Source organism: Austrofundulus limnaeus, unplaced genomic scaffold, assembly GCF_001266775.1.
Source record: "Austrofundulus limnaeus strain Quisiro unplaced genomic scaffold, Austrofundulus_limnaeus-1.0 Scaffold120, whole genome shotgun sequence".
NCBI classification, from domain to species: Eukaryota; Metazoa; Chordata; class Actinopteri; order Cyprinodontiformes; family Rivulidae; genus Austrofundulus; species Austrofundulus limnaeus.
The window spans coordinates 985,052-996,809 of NW_013952522.1; the positions used below are offsets into that span (position 1 = coordinate 985,052).

The window sequence follows — 11,758 nt, forward strand, 5'->3', positions numbered from 1 at the left end:
GGGTGGGGGGGGATTACTGTGAAAAACTAAAAGGGCTGACCAACAAATTATCCCCATACAGTATCTGTAACTGTATTTTCCTTTGTTTGGAGACACATCAGCCCATCAGAAATCCATTCTGAGGCAATTTCTCTGGAATCCAGTCCCGTGTTTTAGCTGAAATCTGTTCTGTACTCAGAGATTTCTCCTATGAGGGGACTGCTTCTTTCATTAGTTGATCTGCGTTCAGCATTTCTCCCACAGCAGGCACATCTTCCTCCCTGCAGTTTTTTTATCCTTCTTCTTCTTATTATTATTTTGTTGTTAAACCACAGCATTTCTGTGACACATCACAATTCCCACTCTCTTTAAATAAATCTTATTTTTCTTTTGAGCCCGGGGAGACAGCTGGCACACCTTTTCCCACCCCCCCACCCCTTTTCCTTTTGTTTTTTATTCCCTGTGAGGCTCTAAGCGATGTACAGCTGCTCATTATAGGAGTACAACCCCAAAATATAACTGCACCAGCAAATGAGCGCACACACAAACAATTTCTCACCAGATTTTACCTCCAAACAGATGGAACTTGTAGTAAAGCCTGACTCATGCGTGAGCTGTCCCCTTCGAGGCCAACAACAAGACTTTTGTTGTTTGTGGATGAACTCAGCAGGAAGCTGGAGTTTCCTCTGGGAAAGCTTGTGTTGAAAGTAGCATTGATCGTTGAGAAAGAAAACAGATCAGTTTGAAATAGGAGATATTCACGAAACAATGTTAAGGTGATAGTTCACATCTCTTAAAGTTGGAAGATTGTGAACAATCAATATCTTACCTGCTGTAGATAGCTTTTYGTACAACCTCAGTTGGAATAAATAATTTATTTCCAACCTTATTGACAAGCTAATGGGTAGTCTGAATGAGGCCAAAGGAAACTGCAACCATCCTAAACCAATTTATGACAGCTAATATAATTTATTTTATATATATATAATAACCTTCAATTTCATAATACATACTTGTTTTCACAGAGTTAGCTGGATATTATGGATTGTCTGAATGCACTGTTTGTGTAATTTTTTCTGTCTTGTTGATTAAATGMATTTTTTTATTGCTCAGTTTGTGTTTGTTATGTTGCTTATGTTTTATTTGTTTATCTTTGAAAAGCCCAGCCAGGAACATTAGTTGTGAATTAGCTAATTGCTATGATCTTTGTGCAGATTATCAGCTGTGCTCTGTGTCTGCTGCAGTGCCATTGATAAATAAAAATACTAAATAAATACGAAGCTCAACTAGCGACATCAGCCGCTTACTGTAGCTATGGTGCATTCTGTGACATTTTCAAAAAGAAGCATCRCAACAGTTTCACCCAGAACACGTGTTTAATATGAAACTGATGACTATCAAWATCTTTGCAGGAATTCTTTTATACKTTTTGTGATTCGAGTTGTTTTAAGATGGAAGCATTCCCCTTTGGCCTTGGCCTTATTCAGACTAGCTGTTAGCTCATCACTCTGGYCAGAAYTGAACCATTTTTCCTCAAAGTTGKTCAAAAAGCTATCAGCAACAGGTAAGATTATGACTGTTCATTACTTTTGCACAAATCCCTATATTAGAGGAGACATGCTTTTAAATATTTCATTTTCATATTTAAATAATTGAGTTGGGGCCTGTATAAAGTGGAACTGTAATGCTTTGGACTAAATCCCTCCTTATTKTAACTCCAKAAGCCTCGCTTTCTTAACTGAGGTGCATCTGWGAGCAACTYRTTTTGAGGCTGTCTCTTTAAATGCAAATGAGGCGCTTCACACCCCATCCCCTCCACKCCATTTGGCGATTTTTGTAGTTTGATAGCAGTGACATAATAATTTAGCTGCAAAGAAACTTTTTATTTACAAATTGATTAAATTCTGTCGACAACAGAAGAATTGTCCATGCAGCCTCACTGCCTTGTTGGAGCCAGAGCCAGAGGAGGATGAAGACAACGAACCTGCAGAACCATGGATTTACAAAATTGATAAGCTGGACGTCTATGACCTTGTTTTGCATGAAACCTCTCCTTTACATTGACATGAACGATCCCTTTTAGTGACAACACTGCAAAAACTGTCCATCTTATCTTACCAAGTTTTAAAATCTTGTATCCAGCCAAAACATCTTTTTGATCTTGTTTTGAGACTGATTTACTAAACAAGAACTGATTGTGTAAGAATAATAATCTTGTTTTCAGAATGTGTAAGATTATTTGTCTTGTTAGTCTGAAAATTTGACTCAAATTAAGTCAAAAATTTCTGCTAATGGNGATTTACTAAACAAGAACTGATTGTGTAAGAATAATAACCTTGTTTTCAGAATGTGTAAGATTATTTGTCTTGTTAGTCTGAAAATTTGACTCAAATTAAGTTAAAAATTTCTGCTAATGGATGAAGAAAATTTTACTTGGTAAGATTCTTGAAATAAGAAAAAAATGAGTCAAATCAAGTATTTCAAGAATCTTACCAAGTAAAAAAATCTTACTCCATTAGCAGAAATTTTTTGACTTAATTTGAGTCAAATTTTCAGACGAACAAGACAAATATTCTTACACATTCTGTTCTTGTTTAGTAAATCAGTCTCAAAACAAGATCAAAAAGACCTTTTAGCTGGATATAAGATTTTAAAACTTGGTTAGGTGGACATTTTTTGCAGTGAACCCTTTCGATAAACCTTTTAGCTCACTTGATATTAATTTTGCCCAAAGAAGTTTGCATATTTCAATCATTTTATTTTTGCATCTGTAGTCTGCAAAATATTTGCCCAACTGCCCTGACTGAACCTTCATGTTTGTTCCTCTTGACAAGAACTGCTGACATGCACGATTTGYCGCCCTGGCATCAGCCTAAAACAACTGCCACACTGGCCTGGCATCTGTTTATAGAAGTTACTGTATCGTCTTTTCCGTCTGGGCTGTTCTCATTTTTCACTGTGTGTGAAGAGCCACTTTAGGATGGTGGCGCTCCGGGTTTTCTTTAAGCAGCAGGCGGCTGTCTGTGTCCCTCTTCATCTGTTTGCTGCCGTGCAACTCGACACCGGCAGCTGCATATTTCAGTATGTTATAGTACGGTAAAACAAGCTAAAATTACTGCCCCCTCATGTCTTTTGCGTAATGAAGACAATCTATTTACTACAAATGATGCTGGAAGAAAGTTTGCCTTGAGATAAAACTGCAAATAAGACTTTTAGTCATTTAGAATTTGAATTAGGTGCATGAATGCTTCGATGTGAATGACTTGGTGAAAACGTTTCTGTTCTTCCAAAGTGACAGTTGTTCCAGCAGATTGAATTAGTGCTCGCTGGGCGTGCTGGGGCTTGCAGGGACATCCAGGAAGTACATCACTGTGCATGTGCGTGCATCTGTTTTTATCTTTGTGTGGGCAAACTTTAGTTTGTCATGAGTGGGCTCGCTCGGTTTTCAGAGCTCAGTTTTGAATCGTATTCAGATCAGAAGTGATGTTAAGAGCTGTAACTGGTTAATAATGAGTTCAGTGGCTGCTTTGTGTCAGCAAGATGAGATCTCACAGAGATAGCTTGTGATTCAGCAAAAGTGTTGGTGCTGCTTTCAGTGTGCATGCTTGTTTATAGATTTGCATGCATCTGTTGTGCACACACAGTATTTATTGCCTGAGTGTGTGGCGTTTGTGGGAAAGAATCTGCCAAGCATGTGCTAGTCAGGATGTGTTGTGTGGGTTCAGGGTGTGACAGGATTCTCCTCGTGTCTTCATCTCCATCGTTTCCCAGATGATATTACAGGACGTAGTAATTCTCTCATTGTTGCCGTTGCAACAGGTTGGACATTTTAGCACAACGCTGACCTCTGCTGGAGCAAGTGACACATTGTGAGGTTCATACAGTGTCACAAATAAAAAGAAGTTCAGGAGCTTTTTTAGATATGTTTAATCAGAATGAGATCGATGGGTAAGTCGACCTCTAAACACAGATTAAGTTCAAAGAAATTAAAATTACCCAAATCTGTGTCCAGTCGTAGGATCCTGTGTTTCTGTGATATCTGTGTTAACCAGATGTGCTCACTGACGATAAGTTTTTTTAATGGTTTGCATTCTTTGCATGGTTCAGTGGCAGTGAAATGTGGAGTAAAAATAATCTCGGATCTAATGCTTGAGCACATAAACTGAGTGAGCTGTCTGTGTGTGTTTGTGCACTTTGTGCATTTATGATTGGTAAACAAGCTTAAATCAACAGACGGTAACTTCAGTTCCGGAGGAAACGTAAGTGGCAGTGAGTGTTTCAGTCATGCAGAAACTAACGAATGTCTTAGAGGCCTTTAGCGATGTTTCTATATTATTATTTTTGTTTGTTTGTTTGTTTGTTTTTTACTATAAACAATTATTTTAAGTAATGATTATGGTTATGGTGAGCAGGGATGGATAAAGAATCCTTGCGCGGGAACCTCAGCTCTCCCAAAAAACACTAAGCCTTATTTAAACCTTTGCACCTCTCAGATGAAGAACACAGGGTTGGAAACACTCAGAGTTCTGAGCTTCTCAGGATCCACAAAGGGCTCCCAAAGAATTATTTTCCTTTGGCTGCAGAGCCAGGCAGTGATCTAAGTGGTGAGGTCTCTAATTCAATGCTACAGGCATTACACAGACCATTGTCATAGAGTTCTTAACAGATATAATATATTGTTATACTGTGTTGTATTATATTGTAGAATGGTGTCTTGTGTTGTTTTGTGCTATACTACAGGATGTCGTATCGTATTGTTTTGTCCTGATGCATCTCAGTAATTCAGCTAGGGAAAAAAAAAGTAGATCCTCTAGACGGGTTCTTCTTTAATGAAACGTTTCGAGACTTCTTCAGTCTGGGGCGTTTCAGGTAAAGTCAGCTTTGTAAGCACTGCCTCCACATGGTGGACAAACAGGTTTAACAATGAATCAACACTGTCTGTTCACGTGCAAACGAGGACCATCAGCCTAACAATAGATCGTTGGTGCCCTGATCATCACCTGCTGTTCATAGAGGATCATGTGTTTTCTTATCATATTTTTTTTTCTTATTGTTTCATTATGTAAAACAATCTCTTTAGCCATCATGCAAACCAGATTAAGATGAAAGAATGACATTGGAATAAAAATGCTAGCATGCAGAATGCAAATATGTGGTTCTTGAAAAATATATTTTTTTATTACAGTCCAAGCCGATAGTGTGATAACAATTTTGTGATATATTGCACAGCCTTCTTGTTTTCTTTTGTATTGTTTTCTTGTCATGGTGTTTTGTCATATTGTGTAATTGTTCCATTATAATAATGTAAACCTAGTAATTTGTGTTTAGTAGATTATTTCTTATTATTATTTCTTATAGTGTTGGGAAACCTGTAAATTTCCCTTTTAAATGGTGCCACATTTGTAAGGAACATGCATTTGTGGGATGAGCAGTAGAGCTGAGTCTGTGGGTTGCGCACATGAACAAATCTTGTGCCAAACAGGTTATCTTGCTGTTGCTGTTGAGTCTTGTTTGGAACTTCTGGTACCCCCAGGTGCTGCCAATCATGTGACTGCTATAAGATCCATCGCCAAGAAAGTATTGTTACAAATAAACAATCCAACAAACACAAATTTCCTTACTTAATGTGCGAAGTTCATATCTGCTTACATTTTTATGTTACCTGGGGCATGTAATGGCTGAATAGCTGCTACTTGCTTAGATCTCTACGCCTCAAGAACGGAGGGGTTAAAACTAAATGAAGAATATTACAGCAAAGACTTTTTTTAAAAGTCAGACGTAATTGTGCGTCACGAGTTTGACCAAACACTGAGTGAACTAACTGTGAGAGCTGTAAACAATCCCAGCACATTCTTGACATACATCCATTGACAAACACACAAWCACAGATACAGACCAACTCCCACCTCTCTGTACACACTGACCAGCACCCCTGTCTGCCCCTCCCCCTCTGCCCCCCCACACAGACACTCATTAATGGGGTCATTAAGTCGTCAGGCCACTTATTTGTTGATGTCTAACTCTGGAGTTAACKGAGAATGTCTGATCCTGTTTATGACCATATTTAGTCCACTGTTTGATTCTGGCTCTACTCTGGAGTGTCTTTGTGTAAAGWTCTGTTCCAAGAAGCTCTTCTCTGCCCCGTCGACTCATTCGACAGGCTTAAAACACACGCCGGGAGCAATGTGTTTGAGTCATGTGACCCCGCTTACAGGAAGTGTGTTTGCTTGCGAATGATGGTAGAAAATGTGTTTTATTAGAAAGAAGTCTGAAAGAGGAGGGCTGCAAAGAAAAAAGGGAGGGAGAAAAAGGGGGAGGGAAGGCTGGAGAGAGAGAGGGAGGGAGAGAGAGGGAGGTGGGGTGTCACTGCTGGCTCATTCCAAGCTCTGGAAGTTGAGAAGGAAGAGAAGAGAAAAATAAGTTCCTGCTTTTAGAAAGGCAGGGAGTGATCAAGCTGCTCCACTCTTGGGTGTGTGTGTGTGTTTTTTTTTTTCAACCTCTCCTTTTTCTCTCCTTCACCACCGGCTCCTAATTTGGGATTTGTTTAAAATCAAGACTGTGGCTGTGGAGGACTTTTCCTTGCTGGGGAAAAGGGAACACTGCTCCCTCTCTCTCTCATATTTAACACACAAACACACAGACGCACAGACTTTTCCTCCCCAAAATGTCTGATTCCACTGTCAACGCTCACTTGGAAGGGATCATATCAGACTTTGAAGGTCAGTTTCCTTTTGTCTTCATTGCCTTTTTCTTGACTTCTCATCATTTTTTTCGTGCAGCAGGGCTCTCTTTAACCCTGCCATGAGGACGATACAGAAAGCTTCCACATGTCTGACTGGAACCAGGCAGATCTGGGGGGGAAAAATGGAGCGTACAGGGTTTGTTGACATCTGCTGTGAGGTGTGGTGTTTTGGAAAGAGGGAGATTGTGCTTTAAAGGGTTGCTTTTTGTTCTGGAGGTGATATTTGCTCGTAATGTGTTGCATGAGACTAAAACTGAAAGCATTCGGGGGGGGTGGGTGAAAGTGAGTTGCTTATAGCTTTAGAGCTCAGAGATAAAATTAAAGTGAAGGGTTTGYAACTGACTGTACAGCTGTGAGGTGAACACCTGGACCACCTTCCCCCTCCTCTTCCATCTTCTCTTCTTTTTTATCTACACAGATCCCCCCCCAACACCTCTGTCATCCCACTCCTCCCACCTCCTCTGGCTGTGCTTCCACCATTTCTCCCTCAACGCCTCGTCCGTCAGCCCCCTCGCCTCGGCTGGTGGTGGATGTCAGAGGGGAGGGCGGAGGGGTTGACAGGCTTGACACCTCTCCCCTCACCTGTCTCTCCGTCTTGCCATCCGTTTCTCACAAACCTTAGGAACGCATCTGCACTTGTCCAGAAGTGCTGCTCTGTCAACAGTTTTTTTTTTCCCCCTGCGGTATGTACGGGGAAGCCTCTCTTCCATTCAGGCCAACAGAGATAAGTGTTTAGGAAAGACAGGTACCAGGGGTGAAGAAGTTAGCCTGAGACCATAAAGTCAGAAACTCCTTTTATTTGCAACGCCAGAATAACGGGCTACCGATGGGTTCGTCAGTGTTGCTCCATGGTTGGGCTGAGTTGCATGATTCTACCTGTGTGTCATCGACATGGAAGAATGGCATTTATACAGCATGACAAACCTGTGGGAATCATTAAATTTAAAAATAGCATTTGGACAGGGATAGCAGACTGTCACTTTGGATGCCAACGTTTCAAATGTTGTGTGATCTAATAGTAATTGGAGTGTTTGTTTACCGAAGCTTATCGAAGTAGGTCAGAATAATCACATGTTTAGCTGCTGTGACGATTCATATTAGCCCAACAAACGGGGTGTGGTTGTGTAAATTGTTGCAGCTGTGGATCATAGTCAAATGCATCATTTTTTTTTACACGATTAAGCTTGATTGTGTGGGATTTAAAGGACCCTTGATGGTTTCTTATTTTGTTTTATTGCACTTTTTTAGTTTCTTTTAACACTAGAAAAAGAAACAGCTCTCATTCAACATATACTTAAAGCAGCACCTCTTCAGGGAGGTAGTTGCTAGCCATACGCATATCTGCCCTGTCAGTTTTGTTGAAAACAGTGTGATTTATGCGGCAGAGCACAGCTTAGGATGATAACGAGAAGCTGAAGCACACAGAAGATGGGGATTTTCTCATCCATGAGGTTGATGAACTCATCCGTGGCCTCAGCTCCAGAAATGGCACAAAAAGTTGGATCAAACGGCTGAACTTTCTGCACATCAAAACCCAAACGCGCCTACTTTTATTCAACCTCTTCTACTTGTTTTTATTCAAAGTAACCCCTTCTCTTAATCATGTTTCTGCTCCACAGGACCATATCTATATCATCAGATTATGTAAACATACAGTTAAGTAGTTCAGTAATGGCTTCTATTTCCAGGAGCCCTAACAAGGCTATACTGTGTCTGTTTCTTTAAGTTAATTTCCCACCATCTCTGTATCTCTGAGCACGTTAGGGGCACTTGTTGGTCCAGTGAGAGGAAATTCCACTGGAGTGGATTTCTCTGGCAAAAATGTCAGGGTAGGCACCCAAGGAGTGGCTCAAAAGTGCTGCGTGGTCAGAAATACGGTAGCTTTAAAAACATAACCCTGTTGTAAGGAACAAAGATGCTAAAAATAATGTAGAAACTGTCAGTCTATTGCAAATTAGGCATTCCTAAAGTTTCTCGTGAGTTGATCGAATACACACGTGGACAAAATTGCTGGTGCCCCTCGTTCACTGGAAGAAAAACCCGCAATCGTCACAAAAATAACTTGAATCTGACAGAAGTAATAATAAATAAAAATTCTGTGAAAATAAACAAAGGAAAGTCAGACATTGCTTTTCAAACATGCTTCAACCTAATTTAAAAAACAAAACTCGTAAAAGGCCACTAAGTAGCATCACAGGTGTCTACAATCATGTAGTCAGTCAGTGGGCCTGTGCATAGGGCTACAGATAGTCGCTGTGCTGTTTGGTGACATGGTGTGTACCACACTCAACATGGACCAGAGGAAGCCAAGGAAAGAGTTGTCTCAGGAGATTAGAAAGATACACAAGCATGTTAAAGGTAAAGGTTATAAGACAAGTATGTTAAAGGTAAAGGTTATAAGACAAGCATGTTAAAGGTAAAGGTTATAAGACCATCTCCAAGCAGTTGTTCCTGTAACTACAGTTGCACATATTATTCAGAAATTTAAGCTCCATGGGACTGTAGCCAACCTCCCTGGAAGTGGCTGCAGGAGGAAAATTGATGACAAATCAAAGAGATGGATAATACTGTTATGTTCTGGGACTRCTTTGCTACATCTGACACAGGGTGTCTTAAATCTGTGCAGGGTAAAATGAAATCTCAAGACTATCAAGGATTCTAGAGAGAAATGTGCTGCTCTGTGTCAGAAAGCTTGGTCTCAGTCACAGGTCATGGGTCTTGCAACAGGATAATGACTCCAAACACAGCTTAAAAACAAAGAATGGCAGAGGAAAACATTGGACTATTGTGAAGTGGCCTTCTATGAGCCTTGACCTAAAACCTATTGAGCATCTTTGGAAGGAGCTGAAACATGTCATCTGGAAAAGGCACCTTTCAAACCTGGGACAACTGGAGCAGTTTGCTTATGAGGAGTGGACCAAAATACCTGCTGAGAGCTGCAGAAGTCTCATTGACAGTTACAGGAACTGTTTGATTGTAGTGATTGCCTCAAAAGGTTGTGCAACAAAATATTAAGTTAAGGGTACCACCATTTCTGCCCAGGACTGTTTCATGACTTTTTATTTTTAATTCTGTTGAAGCATTGAAAAGCAACGTCTGACTTTTATTTGTTCATTTTCAAATAATTTTTATTCATTATTACTTTTGTCATATTCTAGTTAATTCTGTGACAATTCTGTTGTTGTTTTTTCCATTAAATGATAGGCATCAACAATTTTGTCCACGTGTGTACATTTAAGAATCATGGTGTAAACTTAGAACACATTTTTTTTCAAGTTGCTGCCCTAGAAACTAGACAGCAGTGAAACGGTCTCATTAAGTAACCTTGATTGAAATGGATTCGTTGTCTAAAGAACAGATGTGTTGGGTTTTATTAACTGAAGACTGGAATGAGTAGTAGCCATACTGTGAGGGGGAGGAAGTGATCCTTCTCAGGAGTCTCGGTCTTTATCAGCGTGATGAGGTCTTTCCAGAACTGCCATCAGGGTCGGGCTTCCTGCTAATGACGCAACTGCTGCGTTGCTGCAGGGAAGCACCACAGGTCACTCTGCACCACAAACACAGCTAGTCTTTGTTGGGCTTTAAAGCTAGCCCGTGCTGTTCTTCTTGTGACTGCGCAGTCATGTAGGCCAAAGATTTTTAACCCTTGGTTTGTGACCCACAGTTGGGCCGCGGTCGCTGCCTTGAGGGCCTCAAAAGGAAAATCTGTTTCTCAACTGTGTACTGTGAGGGCTGCAGGATGTCATTCATTTTCAATTGAGTTGCAATACAGTTTGTCACTACTAGTAGTGGCAGTTCACCATTCAGATGTTTGACAACTTRTCTAAATACAGCTGCGAGCAAAAGATAGAGGAATGGAACATTTTAAATGAAAAGTTAAAGACCTAAAAATGAAGAATGCATAGTTTTGAGTATATTTTTCTAAAWTTTCTGGGAGTTTACATCTGGACCCTCCTAGGATCCCTTGGTATTGCTAGCATTTGCTAAAWTGTTAGGTGTTTTTCATTACTRCCAGCAAATGTTGGCAGGTATTTACATGTTTGTCATGATCATGTGGTGGTTGATTGCTTGTTGACTGTAATTTAGGCTCCATATGTCACCAAATCCACCAGATGGAGCTTTTAGAGTTTAYATTGACCAAGCTGACAATCAATATCTGACACTTTTGTCTTTTTGTAGCGTAAAGCCTTGATGTTTTTTTAATGCATGAAGCAGATGCTTTTTAAGAACTGGCGCACAAATTTTTCCCAAATTCTCACTACTTTTGTTGTGTTAATTTCATTTCTATAYAGGTTCTCTTATCKATAAGGTGTTSAATGGTATTTTGTGACTGATWAACTGAATTTTAGATAGTCTCATATTTTTATATATATTTTGTAATCAGTTGTGGTCATTTCTCTTTAAACAGTAAGAGAATCAACAAGTCTCCATTTTAAAGTGTGYCTCGCTCCTGCAGTGTAAGAATAATTTATGTCCGAGCAGAAAACTGACAGGTCAGGTTTTCTTGGTTTGTAAGCCTCTAACGTAGTCCTGTGATGGAYCAGCATCCTGTCCAGGGTTTACTCTGCCGTTCACACAATAACCCCTGGAGACACCAGCTCCCCACGACCTAGAAAGGAAAAGGTGCGTAAAGAAAAACGACAACAAATAATGACCAAACGATTTAAGCAATTCGGAAAACTCCTGCTTCRTTCTGTCCCACAGCATGATGGTTTATGATGCAGGTAAAAATGAAACAGCGGAGTTGACAGGTAGATTTGTCTTTGTCATGTCAGAGACATTTATTTTTCAAACACTAGTTGCATGAGGAAACATGATAAAAAATCTCTCTTGACATCAGTTTGCTGTGAAAAAATAATTATACATTGCTGAAAAGTGGAGTGACTTCAGCTACGTATGTCTAACATGTTAGCTTTGAATTCATGTTTGTACTTTTTTATATTTACTGGTTTCTATAGTAACCACAGTGTTGCGTAATGTTTCAGAGTTGTCAACAAAAGAGCAACCCATCATCTCTGCATCATATCACTTTACAAA

At 40.0% G+C, this 11,758-nt stretch overlaps 1 protein-coding gene across 3 annotated transcripts in view; it reads left to right on the forward strand.

Annotated features, from left to right (window-relative positions):
* Nucleotides 1-11,758, forward strand: part of LOC106522082 (neuronal-specific septin-3) — a 79,116-nt gene that overhangs the window by 22,651 nt on the left and 44,707 nt on the right. The window contains exon 1 of one of the 3 annotated variants that reach the window (XM_014014935.1): nt 6,373-6,698. The exons of the other annotated variants lie outside the window; for them this stretch is intronic. Coding sequence (XP_013870389.1) covers nt 6,644-6,698 — 55 coding nt within the window. The 5' untranslated portion in view covers nt 6,373-6,643. Of the gene's footprint in view, nt 1-6,372; nt 6,699-11,758 lie in introns of those variants that run through there. 3 annotated transcript variants of the gene reach the window in all.